The sequence below is a fragment of the Bufo bufo genome, chromosome 3 (genome assembly GCF_905171765.1).
Source record: "Bufo bufo chromosome 3, aBufBuf1.1, whole genome shotgun sequence".
NCBI classification, from domain to species: domain Eukaryota; kingdom Metazoa; phylum Chordata; class Amphibia; order Anura; family Bufonidae; genus Bufo; species Bufo bufo.
The window spans coordinates 676,538,035-676,564,586 of NC_053391.1; the positions used below are offsets into that span (position 1 = coordinate 676,538,035).

At 46.3% G+C, this 26,552-nt stretch overlaps 1 protein-coding gene and 1 long non-coding RNA gene across 3 annotated transcripts; one reads left to right on the top strand and one right to left on the bottom strand.

Moving 5' to 3' along the window:
- Positions 1-646: 646 nt before the first annotated feature.
- Positions 647-26,552, bottom strand: PCF11 (PCF11 cleavage and polyadenylation factor subunit). Of its 2 annotated transcripts, XM_040426399.1 has the most exons (16): positions 26,173-26,552; positions 20,564-20,689; positions 16,022-16,204; positions 15,677-15,874; positions 13,195-14,261; positions 12,295-12,478; positions 10,938-11,328; positions 9,098-10,650; positions 7,199-7,295; positions 6,420-6,536; positions 6,046-6,154; positions 3,376-3,559; positions 3,070-3,225; positions 2,888-2,980; positions 1,798-1,833; positions 647-1,525 (listed from the first exon to the last, which is right to left on the bottom strand). In XM_040426399.1, the coding sequence occupies exons 1-16, from the start codon at positions 26,338-26,340 to the stop codon at positions 1,310-1,312; spliced, it is 4,878 nt and encodes a 1,625-aa protein (XP_040282333.1). In that variant the 5' UTR covers positions 26,341-26,552; the 3' UTR covers positions 647-1,309. The 2 variants fall into 2 exon arrangements, 1 of the variants encoding a protein (XP_040282333.1); XR_005777785.1 differs by lacking the exons at positions 647-1,525; positions 1,798-1,833 and adding an exon at positions 2,277-2,749 and having other exon boundaries at positions 2,783-2,980.
- On the top strand, positions 11,335-11,997 carry LOC120996473. Its single transcript, XR_005777786.1, has 2 exons — positions 11,335-11,559; positions 11,598-11,997. It is a non-coding gene; the product is annotated as an uncharacterized LOC120996473 (long non-coding RNA).

The window sequence follows — 26,552 nt, forward strand, 5'->3', positions numbered from 1 at the left end:
GGAGAAGAGAGATCCCTCATGAGTGATATAGCGGATATAATGCTATGATTCTGGCATTGTTTGAAAGGTTGGAATGCCAGCTTCCAAACAAGGTTCATATTTCTAGTGGCTACCAATCCCAAGATATGAACAACTAAAGCAGCCCTCCCCCTCTGGTTTGCTCTGAGCACTCGGGAGCCGTTTTCCAGCAGAATAAAAGTGCTTTTCCTGGACATGGAATAAAGACACAGGTACGCTTGGCATGTGTATGCAATCTTCTATGGGGCAGTGCTCTTCTATTGGTGAAAAGCAGATGACAGACTCCCTTTAAGGGTCCATTCACACGTCAGTGTGTGTTTTGCGGACCGCACATCGCCGGCACTAATAGAATATGCCTATTCTTGTCTGCAATTGCGGACAAGAATAGGCATGTTCGATTTTTTGGCGGGGGAACGGAAATGAATGGGTCCGCAAAATGTGGACGTGTGAATGGACCCTAAAAGGAATGAAGAGAGGAGTGCAACCTCAAACCTAGTGCAATGTTTTACTCAAATAACCACTAATGCATGTCAAAGGTGTCTTTCCGGCTGCATATTCCCTCTCCCCATCTCTTAGGAAACATGCGCTCCCATTTCAGAATAAACACAATGTGACCACGTACTTCATTCTATACGTTTATTAGTAATTCAATGTTAACATTTAATTTGCACTGAAAGCATTCAAAAAGGTGAACACTGAAAAGAAAGCAGCTGTAGGGTTGGAGAAATGGCCTTGGTATCTACAAGCTTCTCACTTTGTGGCTTTTTCATTCTTCTATATAAAGTGTTCATTTCCTCGTTACCTGTGCAGGTATTCATCATCCTGTCCCCATTCATAAATAAAGCTACGCTAAACCAAACACAGGAAAGTCACTCGTCCTATATACTCCGCATAAAGAAAAAAAAAAATAATTGCCATTCCATTACACCCATCTAAGAAAAATCTTCAAAAATTACATTTCCAACCAAAATGTAAAGCAGTTTTTTTTATTAGTCTTTTTCTGTATGTTGAACCTCTGAATGGTGTGCATAAACATTACACTCCATGTATAGCAAAAATAATTTTATTTATAATTTACAGTCAGGTGAAAATCATACAATACCTCTCTTTTATAAGATTTTATAATCTGCGCACATTTACAGAATGTTATTTTTTTTTACACACATGAAACTGTGCAGGCAGCATAAGAAAAATCAAATACAAAAATGTATTCAGTAACCAAATAGTTAACCGGGGCCCCGCCCCAGTTAGAGGTTCTTCACTTTCGTGGAGCTCTGTACAAGGCGCAGATTTAAACCGGATCGTCGGGTTCTGGTTTGACCTCCGTTAACAGGGGTATGGTTTGGGCACAGTGTGTGGCAGCGTCGGCAGAGGGCTCCTCCTTTACTCTGACTGCGGTGTCGGAAGTGTCTGCCACCTCCTCTTTGACAAGCCTTAACATGGCGTTCAGTGGGTTTTCTAGGAGCGTTTTACTAGGGGACGGTGTGCAGTCTAAAAAGGAGGACGTCTGAAAGAAGAGGGAGGGACAAGTGAGCACAGAGGCCTACAAAACAGCAATCATAGCAACGTTGTAAAGATGGCATCAGGATAGAGTTTTCCTTCCCTAAAGACTTGTTACCAGGGGGCGCTGTTCAGAAAAGGAATATTAAACAGGAATACTACCAGTTACCTTTATGGCGTCATCCTGTTTGATGGAAAGTTAACGTGAAAAACCAAAAGTTACTTACAAGACTCAATGCACGTTTTACCAGCATAAAGAAGTCACTCTCGAGTACTTACATTTTTATAATCTTCATAACAAGAGGGATGGAAAATCTGAGAAAGAAACAAATACTCATTAGAACTAAAAGGTACAAGCGGTAAAATACTGTAATAAACGAGTTCCCACAACATGCCATCACTATTAGACCTCGTGCTCACAGCCGTTGCATGCATTAATGCACGGGCACTATTTGTGCGGCTTCCGTGACAGATTCAAACACATTCAACTGGAATGGGTCCATGACCCGTCCGCACTGCAAAGATAAAATAAAAAAAATAGAACAAGTTCTATTTTTTTTTTTAGGTGCGGAGGCACAAAGAGTAACCCCACGGAAGCACTGCGTAGTACCTTGTGGACCCATTCAAGTGAATGGGTCTGCATCCGTGATGTGGTGAGCACAACGGCCGTGTGCATGAGGCCTTAGACTGAGGCCTCAAGCACACGACCGTTATTCTGGTCCGCAACCGAGCCACAGTTCTTGCGGCTTGGATGCGGACCTATTCACTTCAATGGGGCCGCAAAAGATACGGACTGCAAAACACACAACGGTCATGTGCATGTAGCCTAATGACGGTCCTTAATACAAAAGAAGCAGCTTTGCCTGCTCTTCCCCCTCACACAAAACAAGGTCCTTACGGACAACACCCATATTATACCGCCATATATCTCTAATGCCATACAGACATTTGTACGATAGCATACAGAACAGGGAAGGCAATAGTACTAGGCCTTAAAGGGGTTCTTAGGGATCAAAATAAGGATGGCTAATCATCAGATCAGTGGGGGTTCAGACTCTGCACCCCCACCAATCAGCCGTTTGTTGCGGCAGTCGCGTGATCACTCCATAGACTAGAAAGCCATATACATAGAAATCAATGGATAATGCTGAAATAAGCAGAAGCGCCACTACAAAGTCTATCCCTGCTTTACTGGAGTAGGGAACCATTAAAACGCAGCTTCACTGGCATACTAGAAGCAGAGCTTACACAAGGGCTGGTTTATGAGTATCCAGTTATATTTTTTTAAATTCTAAAACCAGTAAGTCTCCATTTCTGGGCGTACAGACAGTGACCGCATACAGGCCTCCTACAAGCATTCGTCTCTTACCTTTTCATTGACACGCATGGCGTTCTTAAGATGCCACTCCTCCTCCTCCTCATCCCAATACTGTTCAAACTGCTCTTTGCAAATGTCGCAGATCTATGGGGGAAAGAAACAAAGTAATTGCAGTTTTTGTAAACCCTGGTCAGGGGGGACAGTACAATTAAATCACCAGGAGAATCCGTTACCTCATCTGCCCCGGCAGGCCCAGCTTGCACGCTCTGAAATTCCTTCTCCTTGGCGGCCTCCTGAGTTTTTAATATCACCTCCTCGTGTACTTTTTCAAAGAACTGACTTTTAGCTCTTTCTTCCAAATCTGCAATTTCCTCAAATTCTATCCAATCCTAAGGAGAGAAAGCAAACAAACATGAGATTCCCCACTGAGAACCAAGCCCTTGTGTATCTGCACACGGGATGCATGAAGCAGAGCCCGGCTATAAAATAACTCCTTATATTTTAAGCGCTTTTATGCGAAGCAGAAACTGGCGACTTACCTTCAGGCTGTAGTACCATCTGCGGTGGGTTATTTTTCTGCTGACATCCTTCTCGGTTCTGTTTTGTCGGTAATGCCAATCCAAGTGGTCGGCATAGATATCAGTCTGAGATTTGGTAAACCTCATCCCACAGGAGTAGCACTGGATGCCAGTGTACAAACGGGTTATTATACTCTCATGGCGCCTAAGGGAAGACGAGAGGGGAAAGATCATAAACTACACACAACTTGAAGGGTATGCAATGCCCCCCAATGTCCTTCTCCACTGCCTAGAGATATAAGCTACATATGTCTATGAATCTAGAAGTAGGGAGAAATAGAGAGGTGTCTGGGCTGCTTCACTTGCTCCTCTACCAGATCACTGAGGGAAGGAAGAGAGCAGGGAATTGCATGTATATTACAATAATACGTCATGTGAAGTGTCCTATTCATTGGAGAGCAATGCTTATATTGGATTAGGGCTGCAACGAGCACTCTATTAAATCGAGTAACTCGACACAAAAAAATACCTTTTCCATCGAGGATTCGTTTGGGTCACCTTGCTGGAAGTGGGCGGGTCATTGGTGGCTGTAGCTTGTTAAAGAGTGTTAAGTCATGGTCGGGTCACTGTGGAATTGGATGCGTGTTGTGGCCGGGCCTCCTTGAAAGTGACAGACTGTGGGGAGGGTCAATCAGAGTCGCCTTGCCAAGAAATGGGCGGGAGATCATGAGGCGGATTGACGCTGACAGATGGAGGCGGCCAGGGCGGTAATAGCCGGGTTTGGCTCCAGAAGTGCCAGCAAAGGGAGCGGAAATGGGGGGGGGGTGAGTGGTTTGGGGGTCGCCAGCCCGAGCCCTGGGTGCCTGGCACTGACTGGATGTGGGCACAGCTCCCTTCCCTGCCTGGGAGGTCCAGCATCAGCACAAGTTGGATGACTGACACTGTGGCTACTGTGGGCGAGTTGTCAAGATGTGTCCTAGTAAGGCTACTTTCACACTGGCGTTTTGAATTCCGTTTGTGAGATCAGTTTCAGGGCTCTCACAAACGGTTCAAAACGGATCAGTTTTGCCCTAATGCATTCTGAATGGATAAGGATCCGCTCAGAATGCATCAGTTTGGCTCCGTTCCGCTCTGGATGCAGACACCAAAACGCTGCCTGCGGCGTTTCGGTGTCCGCCTGGCGACGTGGATCTGTCCTGACTTACAATGTAAGCCAATGGGGACGGATCCGTTTTCACTGACACAATATGGTGCAATTGAAAACTGATCCGTCCCCCATTGATTTTCAATGCAAGTCAGGACGGATCAGTTTTGACAGACTTCTTTTTTAAAAGAATAATGCAAACTGATACAAGCGTTTGCATTATAAGTGCTGATCCGTCTGTGCAGATACCAGACGGATCCGCTCCTAACACAGGTGTGAAAGTAGCCTAAGGTAGAGTTGTTGGGGGTCCCCTCAGGTTTATAGTTTTTATCTTTTATGTATTAAGGTGGCATCCTGTGAAATTTAGAGAGGTGGCATATAAGTCACATTGCGCGGCACCAGGCCGTGCATCGGACAGGGGTTTGGGCCGATGTGTAGCTAAGGGATCAGCTGTCATGCCCTAGGATGGCAGTGCAGGAGTGGAAGTGAATGGGTTGCACGACACTAAAATCTGGAGTTTCCGCCGGCACAAGGGGGAACGGAGCTGATGGCACGGGGGGGGGGGGGGGGGGGACTGATGCACTTGGGCTGATCGCACAGAGGGGAACGAAGGGTGTTGGGGACTGATGGCAAGGGGTCTGATGAGTTTTTGTAAAGGAAAAAAAAAAAATTCTTATAAGAGTACTCAATTAATCGTAAAGAAATAATCGGTAGAATACTCTATTGCTAAAATAATCGTTTACTGCAGCCCTATATTGGATGACGCCTTTACAGGCTACATCCCACCTTAGTAAACTACTTTCAAATTTTCTCAATGTATATACAGTGAAAAATGAAGTAAGTTTGCACTAGGTCTTAAAGGAGTTGTCTCATGACATACAATGGGGGTCATATCACTAGGATATGCACCCATTGTCTTATAGGTGCGAGTCCCACACCTATATTGAGAACAGAGCCCCAAAAGTGGAGGGTGCACTGGGCATGCGCAGCCGCCCTCCAATTTCTATGGGGCCGCCGAAAATAGCCGAGCGCTGGCTCGGATACTTCCATTGAACCCATACAAGTGAATAGAGTGGTGCGCTCCCATTCACTTCTATGGGGAGCCGGCTTGGTGGTGGCCAGACCGGAGTCTCCGTACTCAATATAGGCGCGTGTCCCAGTGGTGGGACCCGCACCTATAAGACAATAGATGCATATCCTAGTGAGATGCCCCCATTGTCTATGATGAGACAACCCCACTATTCTGCTTCTACAGTTCCTACATAGACAATGCTCCGTGGTACCAGACAAACCTTGTGAAGCTCAATCCTGCAGACATTCCTATCCGTCCTCTGTGCCCGACTAACTCTACAATTACACTACAAAGAATATATGTTGTCTGGAGACGGATAATCTATATAGGAGCTGTAGAACCCAAATGAAATTAAGGCACGATTGAGAATTATTGCAAAGTTGCAGCACTTTTTATTTTAAAAGCACTGGGACCCTAAAACAATTGGTTGGGAAACTACACGGCATCAAGGCTGTCCTGAGAAACTTTTACTCACTGTTTCAGATCTTCCATAGCAAAGCCAGTGATGTCTGGAACATCCTGATCCTCTGAAGGGTCGTCTTCTTCGTCTTCATGAGTAGACTGACTAGACGGTTCAGTTGCTTCTATAAAACAATGATAATCGGACATTGTTCAGCACTGGAGACTGTAAGGGGCACAATTATTAAACGTAACGGAGCACACTGTGGCCTCCCCAACGACGCTGCGGGAGAGGTATGACCCATTCACGTGGAGACCGACCGAAAGCGGATTTAGGACCTTGGCAAAGTCGACCCTCCAGCGTGCCACGAGGGCTCAAAAGCTGGCACTTATGTGAAATACTAGAGAGTGAGGGGGAAGGCTCCGCAGATCTCATCCAGGTTTACTTACGAGAGGAAGTGTTTTCCGTCTGAGATGCTTTAAGTATTCCCGTGGAAAGCAGCTTGGAAAACAATTCATTAACATCCAGCTGACCCAAGTGGTTTTCTGGATTTGGAAATGCAGCCCCTGAAAAAGAAAAAAATAAATAAATACAATAGCAGCAACATGGACATAACGATTGGGGGTCTGTCCACATCAAGAGCCTCTGTTACAGAGGGCAAGAATATAGTGGTGCATGAAGTGTTCTTATTATGGTCAAAATGACACGTCAGCAGAACCGGACGGATCCCCTTATGAGTCAGGGAGGTCCACCGGAAGTCATTTCTACTGCAGCATTGTGGTTTCGGTAATAAACAGAAGCAACAATCTGAACAGAGTTGATCTGGTGAGGTCTCAGCCCATGTTAAATTCATGATGGCATATTGCTAGGATATACAATGGCTTTATGATCAGTGGGAGAACAAGTTCTGGCAACCCCCACTGATCCCGAGAATTAAGGGACCTACAGTGCTGATTTTGCCCCCTTGTAAGTCTTCCCTGCACATCCAGATGGTTAGCAGATCTGCAACCTGCCCCTTTCTCTAGAAGGGATCGGTACTACCGGCGTGCCGCTGTACAGATGGGAAACAGCATTGTGGCCCCTACATTCCAGAGGTCAGACCTTCACCAATCAAAGTAACGCCATATCCTAGCAATATGACAATACCTTATCAGATTGGAATAACCATTTAAGTCTCGGACTTTATGGCTGACTGTAGAGTAACAGAAACCACATTTCGGTAACTGACCTGGCTGGTTGGATGTGAACACTCCGGGTATTTGTGCTGAGGGCAGAGGTTCTTGGGTGAAAGGTGCTGGCTGGCCCATACCGTCCATAGGCTGAAACTACAAAAAGATTGAAGAATAGGAACAGTTAAAAACAAAGCACTCCCCTCACAAATGGTCATTTACTAGCCACTAATTGTCTGCCCATTGGAAACAATTGTGTGTAACCTATAATTTACCACCCAAGTGAAGACACTGTAGACTAACACACGGTTCACGTCCGGCCGTTCTCCTACTCAGTCTGGAACAGCTAACTGCAATTCCCTAACAGGAGTTTGCTTGTAAGGACAGGTTTATGAATTGCTTTTGTGCCACATGTTAAATCCACAGCAAAAAAAATAAATCAAAATTATTATTTTTTTTTTACCTGTTCTCTCTTTTTTCTAGATGGTAGTGATTGAAAATGGTCAGGTGGTGACAAAGGGGCTATTGAAAGCCTACTGCCACGGATTCCCTACTTAATTATAAGGAGCCCAAACCAACAGGACTCTTAAGGGTACACAGCACTATAAATCTGTATAAAACGCAGTGTGAACTCGTCAGAGGAGCGGAGGCCGGAACGGGACCTCTTACTGACACACTGCGGTTTCCTCACATTTAACTCGCTCGTGTGCATCAGAGGTGGGACCTACAGCCATGTCAAAATCGGAACCCCAAAGAGAGCAGCCACTCCTGTGTGAGCTGCAGTGGTTTTCACAGACCTACGGACTTCTATGGGCATGTTTGGGCCACATCACGGACCATAGCAGTGTAGGTCTCCACTGATGAGTGAATAAACACATTAAAAAGGGATATGCGAGTACACGACAGAAGACTAGCAGTCAGGCAGGAGCTCACAGCATCACAAAATGCTAAATGTAGTCCAGCAGCCAGAGCTGCAGTGTAACGCATCGGTCACATATAGATCAGCAGTTCAAGACTTTAAAGGGGACCTGTGATCAACTTTATGCTGCCTATACTAACGTCAGCATAAATTAGAGACAGGTGAGATGATTTCAGCGGTCTGTCATTTATAAGTTAAAAGTAAGTGGTTGTCGAGAACCAACATCACAATCATTGCAGACTGGGCCTGGAAAAGAGTCCTGGTTATTCATGACTTCCTGCTCTCCTGCCCACCTGCTGATCGCTAACAGTTTTCTACCGAGTTTTCTCCCTTTCTCTCTAGGAGAGAACTGCCAATCATCAGGGATTATGATGCTGGTTCTCAGCAACCACTTACTATTAGCTGATGAGTGACACACCGCCGACATCAGCATTTCTGTCACTATTTTATACTGTCCTCAGTGAGGTCAGCATAAAGTTGATGACAGGTTCCCTTTAAGGGGTATTAGAAAAACTTGCTTGCTTTCTTCCAAAAACAGCACCACCCTCTAAGCACAGGTTGTATGCAGTATTGCAGCTCTTCCACACCGACTCCAATGGAGCTGAGCTGTAACACCCCATGGACAGGGGTGGTGCTGTTTTTAGAAGAAAACAGCCATGTATTTCTAATCCTGGACGACCAGGGGTTTCCCCAGAATGGGGGATCTCATATACAAAGTTTGAACTTAGCAGTGTCAAGCCTGGGACGGAGCGATTTCTCTCAATGCCAGGCGCACTCTCTCAGAAGTCTTCACCTGGACTGGTTTGTATCTAGATCAGGTGAATAAGGCACAAGCTACACAAATTTTTTTTTTTAAACTGGTGCAACCTCAAGAGATACTCAACTTAGTAATCTCCTTCCACCTTGTGTAAGAGTCCTGTAGTTCAAGTGAATACAAACAGCATAACTAGACAACCCCACCATAAGCCACCGCCTTTTCCATCTACGCAGGTAAACATACTATGTAAAATTGTAAAGAGGTTTCTCCAAGTTCACTCACCTGTGGATTTGGCTGCATATTTCCGACAGGCATATTGAAGTGTCCAAATCCAGGTCCTTGTGGATTTTTATCATCAAAGTAAGGTCCAGCTGGCCTTTGCAGTTGGTTAGGAAATGCCTGCACTCCAGGGGCTGCTGGACCAACAGGGAACCCTGGGCCCTGCGGCATATCAAACCTCTGATCGGGTCTTTGAAATTGCCGAGGAAACATATTTTGATGATCAAAGGGTACATTCTGTCCAAAGGGTGGAACATTTTGCCTAACAGGTGGATTTACATTGTCAAACCGTGGTCCAGGGTGTACAGAAGGCCCATCAAACCGTGGCTGCTGATTTGGACCATCAAATCGTTGAGGCATGAGTCCATCAAACCGTGGCTGCATTTGCATTGGTCCATCAAACCTTGGTGGTGTCTGGTGCCCAGGTGGACCATCAAATCTTTGACATGGCTGCCCTGGGATAACATCATATCTTGACATGTGAGGCGACTGGTTTTCAAATCTGTGCAATTGTGGAGTTTCAAATCTTGGCCCATTCTGGCCCATTGGTCCATCAAATCTCATCAAAGCTTGAGGACCAGGATCAAACCTTGCACCTGGAGGGCCGTCGAATCTTGGACCGAGTGGCCCATCAAACCTAGGACCAGAAGGTCCGTCAAATCTTGGTCCGGGAGGCCCGTCAAACCTGGGTCCTGGACCGGTGTCAAACCTTGGACCATGTGGCCCATCAAAGGGCATTGAACCCATAGGTTGCCCAATCACTGTGTCAAATCGCATTGGTTGCTCAAACCTCATAGGTGTGCATTGTGGACCATCAAATCTCTGTTGTAGTAATGGTCTGGGAGGGCCATCAAATCTTTGAGGTCCTAATCCACCATCAAATCTCTGAGGCCCTTCAAATCTTTGTGGACCGTCAAATCTTTGATTGCCATCAAAATTCTGTGGTCCGGATCCATTATCAAACCTTTGTGGACCTAAGCCGCCTTCAAATCTTGATGGCTGCATGCCATCGAATCGCAATGGTGCCCCTGGTTGACCAGGAGTACCATCAAACATTGGAGCTCCCATATGTCTACTCTGGGGTCCCTCAAACCTCTGCGGACCTAAAAGTGGACCTTGTAGGACATCCATCCTTTGGCTGTCGACTGGTGGATTAGTAATAATTAGATTCTGTTCTTCAAATCTCATGGGTTGGTTAACTAGCTGCCCACTTAATTTTTCAAACCTTGGGTCATCAACTAATTCGCTTTTAAAAAGGGGGTCACGCTGACCTGATGTGCCTTCAAAAAGCGTGCAGGACTTCGCAGGAGATTCTGTTCTTGCATTCAACACATTGGTAGGATCTTCGAATCCTTTACCACCAAGACCATCTCCTCTGACAGGTAATCGTGCTGGGGTCTCAAGCAACGGTCTTCTCTCCTCACGCAGGCCAACAAGCAGGTTGTCCTTCCCAAGGAGTGCTTTATCATCTACAAAATTCGGCTCAGTTTCATTATATCTGGATCTTTTGTGGGGATATGGTTCATTGTATGGCTGCCTCTGGTCTTCTCTTAAGCCTTCATGGAGGGGAAAAAAATGCAGTATGAGGACAAAAAAAAAAAAAGGAAAATTATAAATAAAATGTCAAAAGAAAAAGCTAAAAGTGGCCATACACCTTCAAAAGCTTTTGGCAGAAAGCTCTGGAGGCAGCATTATTTCCCCTGACATCAGGAGACCCCATACATAGCAGATCGACAGCTAGTCCACAGAAAACGGTGGGCTTAGCCGACTTTGTTCTCATGTGTACAGCCACCTTAAGTCAGTGAAGAATGACAAATGAAAATCCTCACAATGGGAAACCTACCTATAGAAAGATCTTTCTGTTCATCAAGTCTCCCGAGACCATCATGGACAAGATCATCACTGTCAGGTCTTATTCCTGGTGACAGACGGCCTTGGATCAAATCACGTTCACTTTCTCTTCCATCAAAATCTATATCATCAATATCCATGAACCCTTCTTCCATGAAATGCTGAACATGTGTTCTTCTCAGCTTAGCTTTATGCTGGTAATAATTCAAGTCCGCACTAGAGAGGAGCGGCTTTCGGCCACCACCTTTGGTGTCGTCCGTGGGACTGTCCCAAACACTGGATCTGCGTTTCTCTTCTTGGTACTGAAAGAGTTGTCGAATTTGATGAGCCACGACCAGGAAGTCATCCTGGGAGATTTCGCCTGATGCCAGACGCTCGTTCGCCTGCAATAAAGAAGCATTAAGAAGTTTGATACAAAACACGCTGCTGATAAATTACCGGAATAATTTCAAATCATTTTCAAGCTATCCAACAGTACAAAGTGACGACATACAATCCACAAGAAGGAATATGTAAGAACATGTAATAGAAAAAATATGGTCTGATGTGTACAGTCCTGTTCTTACAAAAGCTCCTCAAATAAAGCCCTGCAGTAATAACATGTTCTAAAGAAAGTGATATTTAAAGGGTTATTCCCATGGCCTATCCACAGGATGGTGGGGGTAGGTGCTCATATCTGAAGAACGGGACCTCGTCCTCTGCTGCTGTGAATACACAGCAGGCCGTGCATGCGCGTCTCTCTCCACGCACTGCTAGGACACTTTCAAAAATAGCAGCGAGCACTGACTCCACTATTTTGGGAAGTCTTGTGGCACTTAATGGAGAGAGCCGAGCATGCATGACCTGCTCTCCTACGCAGCAGCAAAAGACAGGATTGCTGAGTCATCTCACCATTCCTCAGTGACAAAGTTATGAGAACATTAGTAAGATTGACGTGCTGTGTCATCAGACCAGACCAGCAGGACCTGTGCCAAGTGTATCACAGCAGTGCACATGCAAAGCATAGTACAATATATGCTTTTTGAAAGCTCAAATGCCTGCATGGAAAAAAAACAAAGCATGCTGTGGATTTTCAACCAGGTCCTCTGAAAATCCACATGGTGGAAAAATTCACCAACATGTCCCTTGCCAAAAGTTTTGGTGCATTTTACTAGAAACGTTAGACACTTCTCCTCACTCCTGCATGGCCGACTTTACACCAAAATAATGCAGCTCTCCATTAATAAGTCTACTGCATTTTACGCCTCCTGACTAGTAAGGTGACTTGTGCCATAATCCTCCTGATGCATTTCACTTAGTAACCCTAACACCGTCTATCTGGCGGACCGCTAATATGAATAGTGTTTCACCTTTTTAAGTAATTCGCCCTTGCTTGCTCTCGTTAACTCCTTAGGGATTTGTAGATCGGCATCTGCACTCAGCCAGTCCTGTTGCTTTGGCGTCCGAGGTGAGAGGATACCCTTGTTAGGCCAGTTGTCTCGATGTCTTGCATGTGGGGTTCTGTTCCCCTGATGGTGATCAGCGCCTTGTGAGCTGCAAGGAAGATGGGGATTAGTTGCAGACCGACTCCCGAGACTGTTCAGCTACCTGTCGCATTAACCCCTTAACAATTTTAATTTTTTCCCCCAACGGCCATCCAAGAGTGATATCACTTTTCTATTCACATAGGGATACGAGGGCCTTTTTTTTTTTGTGGGACAAGTTGTACTTTCTAACATTTCATACAATGTATTGAGAAGCTGGAGAAAAAATAAAAAATAAAATAAAAAATCACAGCATTCACTGGGCTGCCAAAAAATGATGTACTCGCCTGCAGAAAGGTACCAATTACCAAATTTATATAGTTATTGATTTTAATACTTAAAAAAACTGGCTACTTTCACACTCGCGTTTGGTGCGGATCAGTCATGGATCTGCACAGATAATACAACCGTCTACATCCGTTCATCCGTCTTGAACACCATTGAAAGTCAATGGGAGACGGATCCGTTTTCTATTGTGCCAGATTGTGTTCGTGAAAACAGATCCGTCCCCATTGACCTACTGTGTGCCAGGACAGATCCGTTTGGCTCCGTTTCATCAGACGGACACCAAAACGCTGCAGGCAGCTATTCCGCCATTTTGATTTTGTTGTATAACATATCAGTCAACCACCGGCTAGGACACCCGCTCCGCTCCCGAACAGGAGCCATTTTTAATGTTCTCACAACATATCAATTAGGGCCTTCAGTACACTGTGCTTTACTTACGTTTTATTTTCTTCCCAGCCAGACCTCCATCTTTTGCTGGTTTTTGACTCTTGCCAGTTCTCCACATTTTCCTTTGGCTCCAAGCTGGACCTCATAGAAGTCGGAGCTGCAGGATCCTGCTGTCTTTCCTCAGAGCTCTTCTTCTGCCTCCTGTTGTCCCGGGGATCTAGTTTAGGGATTCTTTTACTTCGCTCATCTCGTGTACTTGGTGGAAACTCTTCCGAATGAGGCAGTTTGCCACCAGTTGGGCGCACCTTGCCAATCTTTAGAAGTGAAGGAATAGGGGATAGGCTTCGTTGTCTTCTTTTGGGTGGCGATCGCCTCTCTCTCCTCTTGGGTGACAGCACTGGCGATCGAGTCTTTGGGGAGCGTGACCGTGATCTCTTTCGACCAGGGGCTCTGCTTGGTTTTGTAGCTTGTTTATCAGCGTCACTGGGTTCACTTTTCTGCAAGCCATTAGCAATCTTGCTCCGGTTTCCAGACGGACGATGCTCTGAAGATTTGTGATCCTCTTTTTTCTCTGTACTTCGCCTTTTTTCCTTTATTTCTGCAGGTTTCTCATCCGTTTTATCTCGAAAGTTTTTGCGTAGTCTTGGATCTCGCTTACTTGCGTCAGGTTCTTTTGTATCAGAAACTGCGGACTTTGAGTCTTTTGCATGAGGTAACTTTGCTTTCATAGGAGAAGGGGACTTGGATTTACCTTTATGTTCTGTGTGCGCTGTGGGTTCCTTTTTGGGCAATTTGTCACTCGTTTTGCTCTTTTCTTGTCTTGTGGAGGAGCTTACTTTCTCAATAGCTACAGGTTTCGCAGGTTTAGACTCTGGTGGATGTAGGTTCGCTTTGACGTCTTTTTTAGACCCTTGGTCCTTAGAAGGTGTAGAATGTTGACTCCCTCTGTTAAGTCGAGGGTCTCTGGTTGGCACTGCAGGTTTTTCAGCAGGCGGTGGAGGCGCCAACACCCTCTCCTTTTCCTTATGAGTCGGGGTAGGCAGCAGCGAAGCCTTTGGAGGACGAGGAACCTCTGGCACAACTTGGGGCTTTGCAGGTACCGAACTCGTACTGCTTGCCTAGACAGAGAAAGAATCTTAACACTTGCAAAGCCCCAGAGTCAGCAGATTACAGGCTGCCATAGTCTACGTTCATAATGCAGATATGAGTGTGCGTAAAGAAGTATACATATATACACATAAAGGGTAAAAATGTTTTGTATCAAGATGCAATAACCACAGTTCTCAAAAATACTTAAAAAATGGTTCAGTGCTTTAAAAGACAGTATATATGAATCTAGCCAGTACATACATTACATGGACGACCATTCATCGGGAATGTATAGCCACTCTTTTTGCCATTACTGATCAGATCCTATTGCCTATATCTTACTGAAACCCAATTATTTACACAAATGTTTGGCAAGGAGCATCCTTAATCTATTGGCAGTGTATATCGGAGGCGTACAGTGGTACATGATTCCACCATACCTCAAGGGTATACCAGTTGTCTCTACGTGAAATAGGGCATTAGAATAAAAAAAAATTTTTAAAAAAAGCCACTAGTCCTCCCGTTCCCTTCTGCATGTACAGGTGAAACTCGAAAAATTAGAATATCGTACAAAAGTTCATTTATTTCAGTAATGCAAATTAAAATTAGAATTTTGTGAAAAGGTTCAATATTCTAGGCTCAAAGTGTCACACTCTAGTCCGCTAATTAATCCATACCCCCTGAGCAACGGGGACCTCAAAAGTGTGACTTTGGGGTTTCATAAGCTGTAAGCCATAATCATCCAAATTATAACAAATAATGGCTTGAAATATCTTACTTTGCCTGTAATGAGTCTCATATGTTAGTTTCACCTTTTAAGTTGCATTACTGCACTATTAGGCCTGATGCACACGACCGTAGCTTGGGTCATTCACTTCAATGGGGCCGCAAAAGATGCGGAGAGCACTCCGTGTGCTGTCCGCATCCGTTGCTCCGTTCCGAGGCCCTGCAAAAAAAATATAGCATGTCCTATTCATGTCCGTTTTGCGGACAATAGGCATTTGTACAATAGGTCCGTTCCACAAAGCACACGGACGGCTTCCATTTTTTGCGAATCCGCGGTTTGCAGACCGCAAAAAAAACGAAACGGTCGTGTGCGTGAGGCCTTAAGCTGATGATTGTTGGGAATAGAAGCGTCCCTTCTGGATGATCACCTGCTTATCCGCAGCGATCTCCTCCAGAGTATGAGGAGTAACCGTCGCTAATGCCACTGCTCATCCCCATACAGAATCACGGTTTCCCGGCAACAGAGTCACACTAACGATTTAGGTGACCTCATGAAATATACGATTACCTGATGGACGAGCGATTATCTGGCCAATTCTTGGACAGTGTAAAGGAGCGGTAAGAATCAGACAGGATTTCAATCATCTAGATGCCAATATTCAGCACTATGCGGTAAACTGTCCGACAAGATCTACAATGGAGTTAACCTCTCGCTTACCAGCTGAGCCTTTGTGTGCTCCAATTCCAGTTCTAACTTCTTTTGTTGAAGCTCTAACAACTGTTTCTGCTTCATCAGCAATTGCTGCCGGATTATCTGCTCCTGGGATTGCACCGGCTTCTGTGCCTCAGCGTGAACAGGTGGGGCACGAGGTGCTGGTTTTGGTGCTGAGATGGCATTTGTAGAGGCTTCTTCTGGCTATTGAGGGAGAAAATAAAAATAAATAAATAAAAAATTAAAAACCTTTTGTACGAATTAACCAATTTACCGTGAACGAGGGAAAATAAAAACATGTACCTGTCCCTTTATAACAATACATAATGGAAATGCATTTCCAGTACTTACTTTAAGAAATTTAGGATTCACATGGATACTGGGCGAATTCACATTTGGCGGTAAAGGTTTAACGGGCCATGCCGAGTCCAGTTGATTGACCCGCAAATCAAGTGTATAGAGTTTTTTGGATGGAAATATTTCATCCCATGTGGCCCGTAATTTAAATAAACTTTTTCTAGTGTTTTCATCCACCTGGAAAGAAGAGAAACATTCTGTGTGTTGACCGCGCTCTGGATAAGACAGGCAGATTCACTCTCTACGTCACACACTTGTATCGGACTATACAGAAATAGTGGTTGATAAACTGTACTTACACTTGAAGCCTAAAAGGATATATTAAAGCAAAGAGCCAAATGCTTCACTCCGTAATACTAAATATCCTGCAGTTATAATCCATCGTTGATTCGGTTTGATAAATAAAGCGCACAACTGCAATACCCTATAGGCAGTTTTAACCAAACAGACCCTAATAAAATCAGAGAACACAGCGGGGCAACAGAGGGATCATAAGAGGAGACTTGTGATCAGCTTTGTAATGAAGGGAATGTGGGATATTTTGGACGCTCCTGCAATGCACACCATCACATGTGCGTTCCAGTTAAGGCCTCTTGCACACAAACGTCGAGCATCCGCAATTTGCAGTCCCCAATGCACGGGCAACGTCCGTGTGGTGGCCAGGACGGATCGAGACTCATTTAACTTGAATGGGTCCGTAATCCGTCGCCGTCCGCACCGCAAAAGAAAAATAGAACAAGTTTTATTTTTGGGCGGAGCAGAGGCAATTCCAATCCGTGCTTCCGTTCCACATCTCCGCAATTGTGGACCCATTCAAGTGAATGTGTCCACATCTGCGATGCAGGGTGCACATGGGCCGGTGGCCGTGATTGCGGACCCCGCATACGGCCACTTCAGCCCCATGTTTTCTGCACAGACTGATGATAATTGGCTCGTTGACTGTAATGAGTCCGTGTCCAGGAGCTGACAGTTCTACACTCGAGCAGCTCCCAGATGAGATCATCTCTCACCTGAATGAGCCCAAGGGGTAAGAATGCAGATTATGTGCGGATAAACCACAGCGCATTGCAGTGAACGAGATGTGACAAATCTAATGTACGCTTTGCTTTTCTTCATCCGTGTGGAGATTGACCTGCTGTATGGATTTAGAAAGCATGCGAATTGTTTGTGTGATTCTGCAATTTCTGTAGAGGGGTTTTCCCCATAGACGTCAATGGGGTTGTTCAGAAAATCTGCATCAAAACCACAATAAATGGTGCAGATTTGTGTGTCGTTATTGTGTTTTTGGTGCGGAGTTCAGATTTTCTGCATACAAATCTGCACCGTGTGCAGATACCCTAAGGATGATCTGCCAGCGCTCCTGTCATGTCTGTTGTAATAAATACCTGTATCCCCAATGAAACAAAGGCAGGACACGTTTCCTGCGAGCCTGTTAGGGTGCGTTCATCATGTTTCATGCCTATGTTTGATTTATACGTTAGAAAAAAAAAGATACAAAGACGAAGCACACCACGTTCTTGTATCCTGCAGAGTCCAGTTTTACAATGGTGAACGGATGCCCTTATATAGCATCAGTTTAAGGCATCTGTTTAAAATATACATTTTTTGTATACATTAAACTCCTTACTGCCCCTGAAAATGCATGAATAAATACAAATAGTCAAGTGTTACCAGTTCCCTTGTCCATGGGGCATCCCTGTACCTTAACCCGTTCGCTACCAGCGATGTGTAAACATGGCGCCCGCTGGCACGTGCAGCGGGCGCCATGGCCGGCTGATCTGTGCTGTTTCAAAGAGCAGAGACCTGCGGCTAATTACAGTGACAGTCAATAATGCCGACTGCGGTAATTAAAGGCTTTAGATGCCGTGATCAAGTGAGATCACAACATCTAAATGTGCAAAAACCCAGAAGCTCGCACTTCTGGTCTTCCTACCGATGCCCCGTGCGGCCAATGTGGGCATCGGTAGTTGCACTGAACACTGTAAGCCTAGCTGACGGTGTCCATGCTGCAATTCTTATTTTGGCCACCAGATGGCAGGCAAGAATGAGAAATTTCTAGTGTAAGGCCTCTTTCACACTTGCGTTGTTGGGCTCCAGCATGCACTTCCGTTGCCGGAGGTGCCTGCCGGATCCGGAAAAACTCAAGTGTACTGAAAGCATTTGAAGACGGAACCGTCTTCCAAATGCTTTCAGTGTTACTATGGCACCCAGGACGCTATTAAAGTCCTGGTTGCCATAGTAGGAGCGGGGAGCGGGGGAGCGGTATACTTACAGTCCGTGCGGCTCCCCGGGCGCTCCAGAATGACGTCAGAGCGCCCCATGCGCATGGATCATGTGATCACATGGATCACGTCATCCATGCGCTTGGGGCGCCCTGACGTCACTCTGGAGCGCCCGGGGAGCCGCACGGACGGTAAGTACACTGCTCCCCCGCTCCCCACTACACTTACCATGGCTGTCAGGACTTTAGCGTCCCGGCAGCCATGGTAACCACTCTGAAAAAGCTAAATGTCGGCTCCGGCAATGCGCCGAAACGACGTTTAGCTTAAGGCCGGATCCGGATCAATGCCTTCCAATGGGCATTAATTCCAGATCCGGCCTTGCGGCAAGTGTTCCGGATTTTTGGCCGGAGCAAAAAGCGCAGCATGCTGCGGTATTTTCTCCGGCCAACAAACGTTCCGTACCGGAACTGAAGACATCCTGATGCATCCTGAACGGATTACTCTCCATTCAGAATGCATTAGGATAATCCTGATCAGGATTCTTCCGGCATAGAGCCCCGACGACGGAACTCTATGCCGGAAGACAAGAACGCAGGTGTGAAAGAGCCCTAAATCTCATTTTAAAAATCCCTGACAGAACAAAATCTAAAAAAACTTATAGGCTCATATGAGCTTCAAAATCACAAAATTAAAATACAAAAAAGTTTATATAAAAATATTAAAAGTTTAAATCACCCCCCTTTTCCGTATAATTAAAAAATACCTAAATTTTTATTTTTTTATCAAAGTTTAAATACATTTTTATACCATTTAGACATAAAAAAAAACTATACATATGGGGTATCGTTGTAATCGTACTGACCCAGAGAATGAAGGGCATGGGTCAGTTTTGCCGCAAATGAAACGCTGTGGGAACAAAGCCTGTAAAACGGTGGAGGGATTGCGTTTTTTTCCCCAATTCTTTTTACAGCTTCCCACTACATTTTATGCCATAATTAATGATGGCATTAGAAAGTACAACTTGTCCCGCAAAAAATAAGCCCTCATACAGCTATGTGACCGGAAAAAATAAAAAATAAATATTGTTCTGGCTCAAGGAAAATAGGGAAGAAAAATGAAGACGCAAAAGCCTCTGGTATCCTAAGGGTTAAGCTATAGGGACACCCCCACTAACAATGGGAATACTACCACCCAGCTCTCTATTATCCCCAGAGGAACATCACAATGCAGAGTGCAAAGAGAAGCGTCAAACTTTATTTCTTGCCTGGAGAGCCGATAGACGCTCTGTAAATAAGTTAGGTAAGGTTTGGTTGCCTCTTTCCCTGGAGCTGGCACCACTGTTGCCCATGTATTCTTATATTGTAGCTTCTCCCAAAACTGCTATTCCAGAGACAGCCAACGGACGAGACTGGCACTCAGATGCTGCTTTTTAAAAAATCTCATACACATTTAATATAGTAGCAACTACATTCCATCTTAAAATATAAAATCTGACTTAGGCCTCATGCACACGACCGTATGTATTTTGCGGTCCGTGTGCATTCTGCATTTTGCGGAACGGAACAGCCGGCCCCTAATAGAACAGTCCTATCCTTGTCCATAATGCGGACAATAATAGGTCATGTTCTATCTTTTTGCGGAATGGAAATACGGACATACGGAAACTGAATGCACATGGAGTACCTTCTGTTTTTTACAATCTGCAAAAAACGTCAACGGACGCGGAGAGAAAATACGTTCGTGTGCATGAGCCCCTAGGCACCCAACCGTATTTTAGTTCCGCATTTTTTTGCGGATTGGATGCAGACATGTTCATTTAGAACACGTCCTATACTTGTGTTTTGCAGACAAGAATAGGACATTTCTATAGACTGGAAAAAGAAAATTTCAGCATGCATACGGCCGGTATCTGCGGTTTGCGGACTGTACGGGTACCGTTACATGGCGACCTTTCATGTAATGAATTTCAATGGTGTTGCTATGGGACATGCTACAACTGATGTGACAGTTGCAAAAATAAAAAAAATCAGTCCAAGCCGGATTGTTCTGTGACTGCCGCGTTGCAGTACGGGGCATGTTACATTGCGACACCATTGACATACATCATATAATTCTATCTACGCCACACCTCTTTGTCGCCATGCAGCCGGACCCTAAGACACAGAGTCGTGTGCATGGGGACTATAGGACGTCAGTAGGTAATCCTGGCATCTAGTCACAAAACCCTACAGACCCTCTGACACGACGTCTGCAGCCCACCTAGGACAAGAATAAAGCTTTAGCATCAACGTGAGAAAGAATAATGAATCTATACCTTTTCAAACACATTAACAAACGTGGGAACTATGTTTTTAGCAAACGCTGCAAGATAGTCTCTTCCGACATTTTTAACAATGGAATCCATGAGATACATGACTGGAAGCTTCTCTGTGCTAGGCGCCTAGATAAAAGAAAACTGGTAAGTTTAGTAGGACACAAACCATCACCCCACGACAGCTCCCCTCCGTATACAAACCAAGGATTAGATTTACTTTACGTCCCATACATTACTAGAGAGCGGGAGGCTGGAGATTTTGCTATTAATTAAAGGATACCAGTAAGGTTAGTGTTCCCATCACGTCATCGCAGCCATTGGTCTCTAAGACATCCATTTGTTTTTTATTATTATTTTACAGTTCAACCAAACAGCGTTTCTTTCGGGAAATCCACGGCCGGATGGCATTGCTCTCCATGCTTGCTGGTATTTAGCGCACGTGCGTCCATCTAGTGACGTCTTCCAGAGCACAGTCCAGATCTTTACTCATCCAATGTGACTTGTGAACGGAGTCACCTGTACAAATAGGCTGAGAACAGATCCAAAACGCTCCACCCAGACAGGTCACCTGCTACCTTCAGTCATTAGTCACCAGTGGGTGCTGCTTCCCCCAGTTGTCCTGCTCCCACCAGAGGAACGGCAGCACAGTCCAGTCCACGTTTAGGTTACGTGTATGTCCATAGTGGTGTAATGTGTGTTGTGACCAGCCACCGACCCAAGATTAAAGCAAGCATTTAGGATGTGACCTTAAAAAAGGGGTTATCAAGGATTAGAAAAACAGGGCTTTCTTCCAAAAAACGGCACCGCGTCTGTCTGCCGAGCCACGATACCACAGAAACTGTGGACAGGTGCGACGCTGTGTTTGGAAGAAAGCAGCCATGTTTTCTTAATCCTGGACAGCGCTTTTTAACCCCCTGTTTTGCCCCAGTCCAGCTTCAGCAGTGGGAAAAGTAGCTAACTGGAGGGGGGAGGGGAGGACTGCTATAGATGCCGCCATCTCCTGGATGGTGGCTAGAAACCTGCCACTGGTCTTGTCTGAAGGCTGACAGCAATATGCTCAGTACAGGGGGAGATATCACTGATGGACATGTGTGAATGCAGCCGACAGTGAAAGCAAAAACAGGTTTTACCCGCGATGATTCCTAACGGTGATTTCTCCTCTGTTGCTTGGACTTTAGCTGGAAGCCTGGACCAGTGGCAGGTCTCTAGCTGCTACCATTCAGGAGATAGCGGCATCTAAAGCAGCCCTCCCCCTCCGGTCAGCTGGACTCGGGCAAAAGTTAGGTGGTTAAAGGGGTTTTCCCCATCACAGACAATGGGGGCATATCACTAAGACATGGCCCCATTGTCTGATAGGTGCAGGTCCCACCTCTGGGACCCGAACCTACAATGAGAACAGAGAGGGGAAATGAACGGAGGGCGCACTGCGCAGCCGCCCTCCAAGCATTCCTATGGGGCCGCCGAAAATAGCAGAGCGCTGGCTTGGCTATTTCAGTCTGCCTCATAGAAATGAATGGGAGCAGGGGCCGCGCATACGCTCCCATTCACTTATATGGGAACAGCGCTTGGTGGTGGACGGGCCCCTCCCCGGCTCCGTTCTCGTTGTAGGTGCGGGTCCCAGAGGTGGGACCCGCACCTATCAGACAATGGCACCATATCCTAGTGATATGCCCCCATTGTCTGTGATGGGAATACCCCTTTAAAGGGCTTCTTGACCTCCCAGCCACATCCACCAGGCAAACGACCCGGACTCCCCCAGAAATGTCTAACGCACCCCTAGGAGGATGCATCTGCCTCTGAACTCATCCGGGAGAGACCAGCTCATTCATGCGGGAGCAGGCGAGACGGAGCTACAGTTTAACATGGCGGAAATTAGTGTTCTATAAAAGGTTAATCATTAAATTCTTCTGTAGGAGAAAAAAATAAAATCAATGTAAGCCATGAAAGAAAAGGTCACAGCCGGGGGGCCCTGACTGTGCCTTCACACAGCGGCAGGGGCTTATCGTCCAATGTCCAGTAACCTGCCACCCTCTGATATACAGTTACCACTGACACGGAGAGGGCACCCCCAGACCTCCTCACAGTGCACCCCCCCAGATCGGTTTCACCCCTGCCCTCTCCGGTAGCAGAGATCATGTGCAAGTCTTGTGAATGGAACACAAACCATACAGTAAAAACAGTGGTAAATAAAAAACACAAATACATATTTTATACATTTTATTTACAGTTTGCAGCATACCAGTCACACACGTTAAAGCCATTTATTTAATATATAGGAGAACTATTACTCAACACGTGGGTTAAAGCATGTGGGGTGGGGGGAGGGGGTGACTGGCGTGTCACTGAGCACTGTCTGCAACCTGACGACTACTGGAGCCAGTGACACGGGCACACCGTCAGCGGGGGGCTGACATTATACGGTATTATATACCTCATCACTACTAGGGACAAGGTGGAGGGATTCTTACACAATCCAGACATCGAGAGGGGAGACTGTACAATACACCGTATGATATATGCATGCTATACAAGAGATATAAAACAGACCCGGGGACCGGCGATCCAATGCCAGACAGCAGAGGCTCTGGCTGGATAAGGGTTAAACCTACCCCTTCATCTAAAAAGGTCATTTTAATGGAATTTCTAGTTTCCTGTAAAGCTAATGAAAAACCCATCAACTTTCTAATACAGTGTCAATTTCCAACTCTCTGCTTACTGTCAGCGAACAGGGTCATTTCCGTCCCAAGGACGGTCCCAGGCCGGAGACGAGCGATTAGAAGACATCGTTGGGGTTGTCGGAGATGAATGATCTGACAACTCCTTCAGGGTCCAGCCACACAACACTCCTTGTAATGATAGTCTATGGCAGGCGTAAAACTACAACTCCCACCATGCCCTGCTGTAGACTGTTCAGGCATGCTGGGAGTTATAGGTTTCCAGGTTGAGCACGCCTGGTTTATGGCGTCTCACAGGGCGACACCACCACAAAACACGTTGTGCGAGATTACTGCGACCGACGTCGCCTTACATCCAAGTTCTCGATTCCGCCAGGGTTCAGCATGATGGTTACCGATGCGGCTCTAAAGGAACCCATACACATTAGGTGTATGATCATCCGAAATCCACCAGAACGGCGGTCTACGTTCACGACTCGACCGCTGAATGTGTACGGCGGCCGCTACAACAAAAAGCCGCAATGAGTCACAATGGAACAAAAAATTGCGCAAATCTGTCGGCCAATCCACGGCAGAAATCAACGTTTCAAATCCTTGGATTACTCCCACAGATTCTGTAAGGCTGGGTTCACACTTGAGCGTTTTACAGCGCGTTCAAACGCGCTGTAAAACGCTCAACACATGAAAACCAATGCTTCCCTATGGCCCTGGTTCTCACTTGAGCGTTTTACAGCGCGCTGAAAAACGCCCTACGCTCAAACAAGTTCTTGAGCTTCTTTGGGGCGTTTTGTCGCGCGTTTGTGGCCATAGGACACTGCAGTCAATCACACAAACGTGCGTTTACTATTGCAAAAAACGCGCATAAAAACGCGCGACAAAAACGCGTGTTAAACGCGCATATCAAATACGCTCAGGTCTGAACCCAGCCTAAAAGAATCCCAGGCAAATGTTGCTGAGGGTTTGTCGCCGTGTATCAGCCCCAGCCCCGCTGTGAGAGGCGTCAGGCCGGGTCTCTATGTAGCAGTTAGGCCGGGTTCACATCACCATTTACTTTTCTGATCTGTGAGAACAGCCTTTATTTTAAAGGGGTTCTGCGCTTTGTTTAAACTGATGGTCTATCCTCTGGATAGGTCATCAGCATCTGATCGCGGGGGTCCGACACCCGGGACCCCCGCCGATCAGCTGTTTGAGAAAGCAGTAGTGCCGCGGCCTTCTTGCCGTTTACCACAGGCCCAGTGACGTCATGATTAGTATCAATGAACAGAGCTTAGACCCACCCACTAGTCGTGACGTCACTGGGCTAGGTGGTAAACGGCAAGAAGGCCGCGGCGCTACTGCTTTCTCAAACAGCTGATCGGCGGGGGTCCCAGGTGTCGGACCCCCGCGATCAGATGCTGATGATGTATCCAAAGGATAGACCATCAGTTTAAACAAAGTGCAGAACCCCTCTAAGCATCCGTTTTAACTAGTGTTGAGCGAACTTCTGTTTTAAGTTCGGCTTCCGGTTAGCGGAGAATCCCGATATGGATTCCGAATTCCGTTGTGGTCCGTAGTAGCGGAATCAATATTCGGCCATTATTGATTCCGCTACCGCGGACCACAACGGAATTCAAAATCCATATCGGGATTCTCCGCTAACCGGAAGCCGAACTTAAAACAGAAGTTCGCTCAACACTAGTTTTAACCACAAAAGGACTTTTCCTCCCATAAAAAAAAAAAAGGCGAAAAAGGATGTAAAATGAGCACAAAAGATGCTCAAATTCAACATAAACAATGTTTTTATCGGTTCTTCTGACGGATCAGAACAACGGAAGACAAAACGCTGACGTGAACTCGGCCTCAACACGTTTCACCAGTATAAATCACGTCACCAATAACCACCTCACAAAACAGGGGCCATTCCCAGTTTGACCACTAAGAGCATTCCCAGGCCTTAGGCCGGGAACCATACTCTCCCCCTTCACTGACAGTAAGCAGAGATGCTGAGAATTCAGACAAGCTATAGCAGAACTTTCCATTACGTCCAGAAATGTTCCCGAACCAGTAGGAAATAAGGACGGACGAGGCCCCTCCGTAACATCCCGGGGGCCCCCGCTAACATCTCTGGCCAGTAGGGGGTGCAGCGGGAAATGAGGCCACTTATGGGTATTTTAGGTTACCCCTTATCCACAGGGAGACAACTATTACACTGCTGGGACCCCCACCAATGACGGTGATCAGTGGAGGTCCCCACCGATCTAACAGTTGACCCCTAACCTGTGGATAATATAACATAATCGGAACACCCCTTTAAGTTTCCTCTGTCACTAGCTTCAAGTTCTCCAGGAAGCGGCCGACCCCTTTAATTACATTACAAACATCTCAATTCTACCAGGTGTGGGGCATTTTTCTGAAAGCTAGACAACCCCTTTAAGCGCTTACGTAAAAGCGGACACCCGTCTCTAACAGCAAAGGGTTCGCTGCAGACATTTACGCCCCATCGATGACCGATCAGCGGCCGAGGTGCCCGCTGATCACTACCACAAATGGGCAGCGCCACTAGGAAAGCTCCATGACCTTTCTACCTTTGCTCAGGTCACCAAGGGCCCTGGGCCCCCGATAACTGCACCCTGATTGCCTATCCTTAGCAACAAGGACCTGGTCTGTATGTACCATCAGCCATCCTGTGGCCTTGAGGAGGAGATCAGGTGACTGCCTGTAAGCCGCCATATTGGCCGTGTCTGGGGACCTAACATACGGGTCTCAGCTCGGAGAGAGAGGAGGCTGTAAGTGAGAGAGCGGAGGTAAGATGGCGGATCGCCTCAGATAACGAGGTCGGCGCCATATTGGGTTGTGAAATAAGGGCAGGTCGGGGAGCTGGAGGGGAGAGAGAGGAGGGGGAGGGTACAGGGGTGGGGGAGACATAAGAAAATAAAATGCTTTAGTCATAAAAACCTTAGCGATTTGCGCTTCGATAAGAGTGACGATGTCCCGGGCGAACTGGACGTTCTCCTCGGCGAGGATGGTCAGCATGTTGATGTGAGGCTTGCTGTTGAAAGTCAGGTCCTCCAGGGAGGACTGATAATCCCGACAGGCGTCCTCTCGGGCTTCGTCGGCCGCCATTGTTGACGGAGGCCGAATACGGCTGGGAGTCCCTGACAGGACAGGGAGGGGGGGGGATTAGGCGGTGAGGTGTACAGCAAGCCGCCCACACGGCATCATGAGACGGCGGGCTGACAGGACGAAGGGAGGAGGAAGGGGCTCCGCTCCTAACGTCTTCCTCCTCAACTCCGCAAGCGGCAGATGTCTTCTTACAAAATGGCGCCGGTCACCGC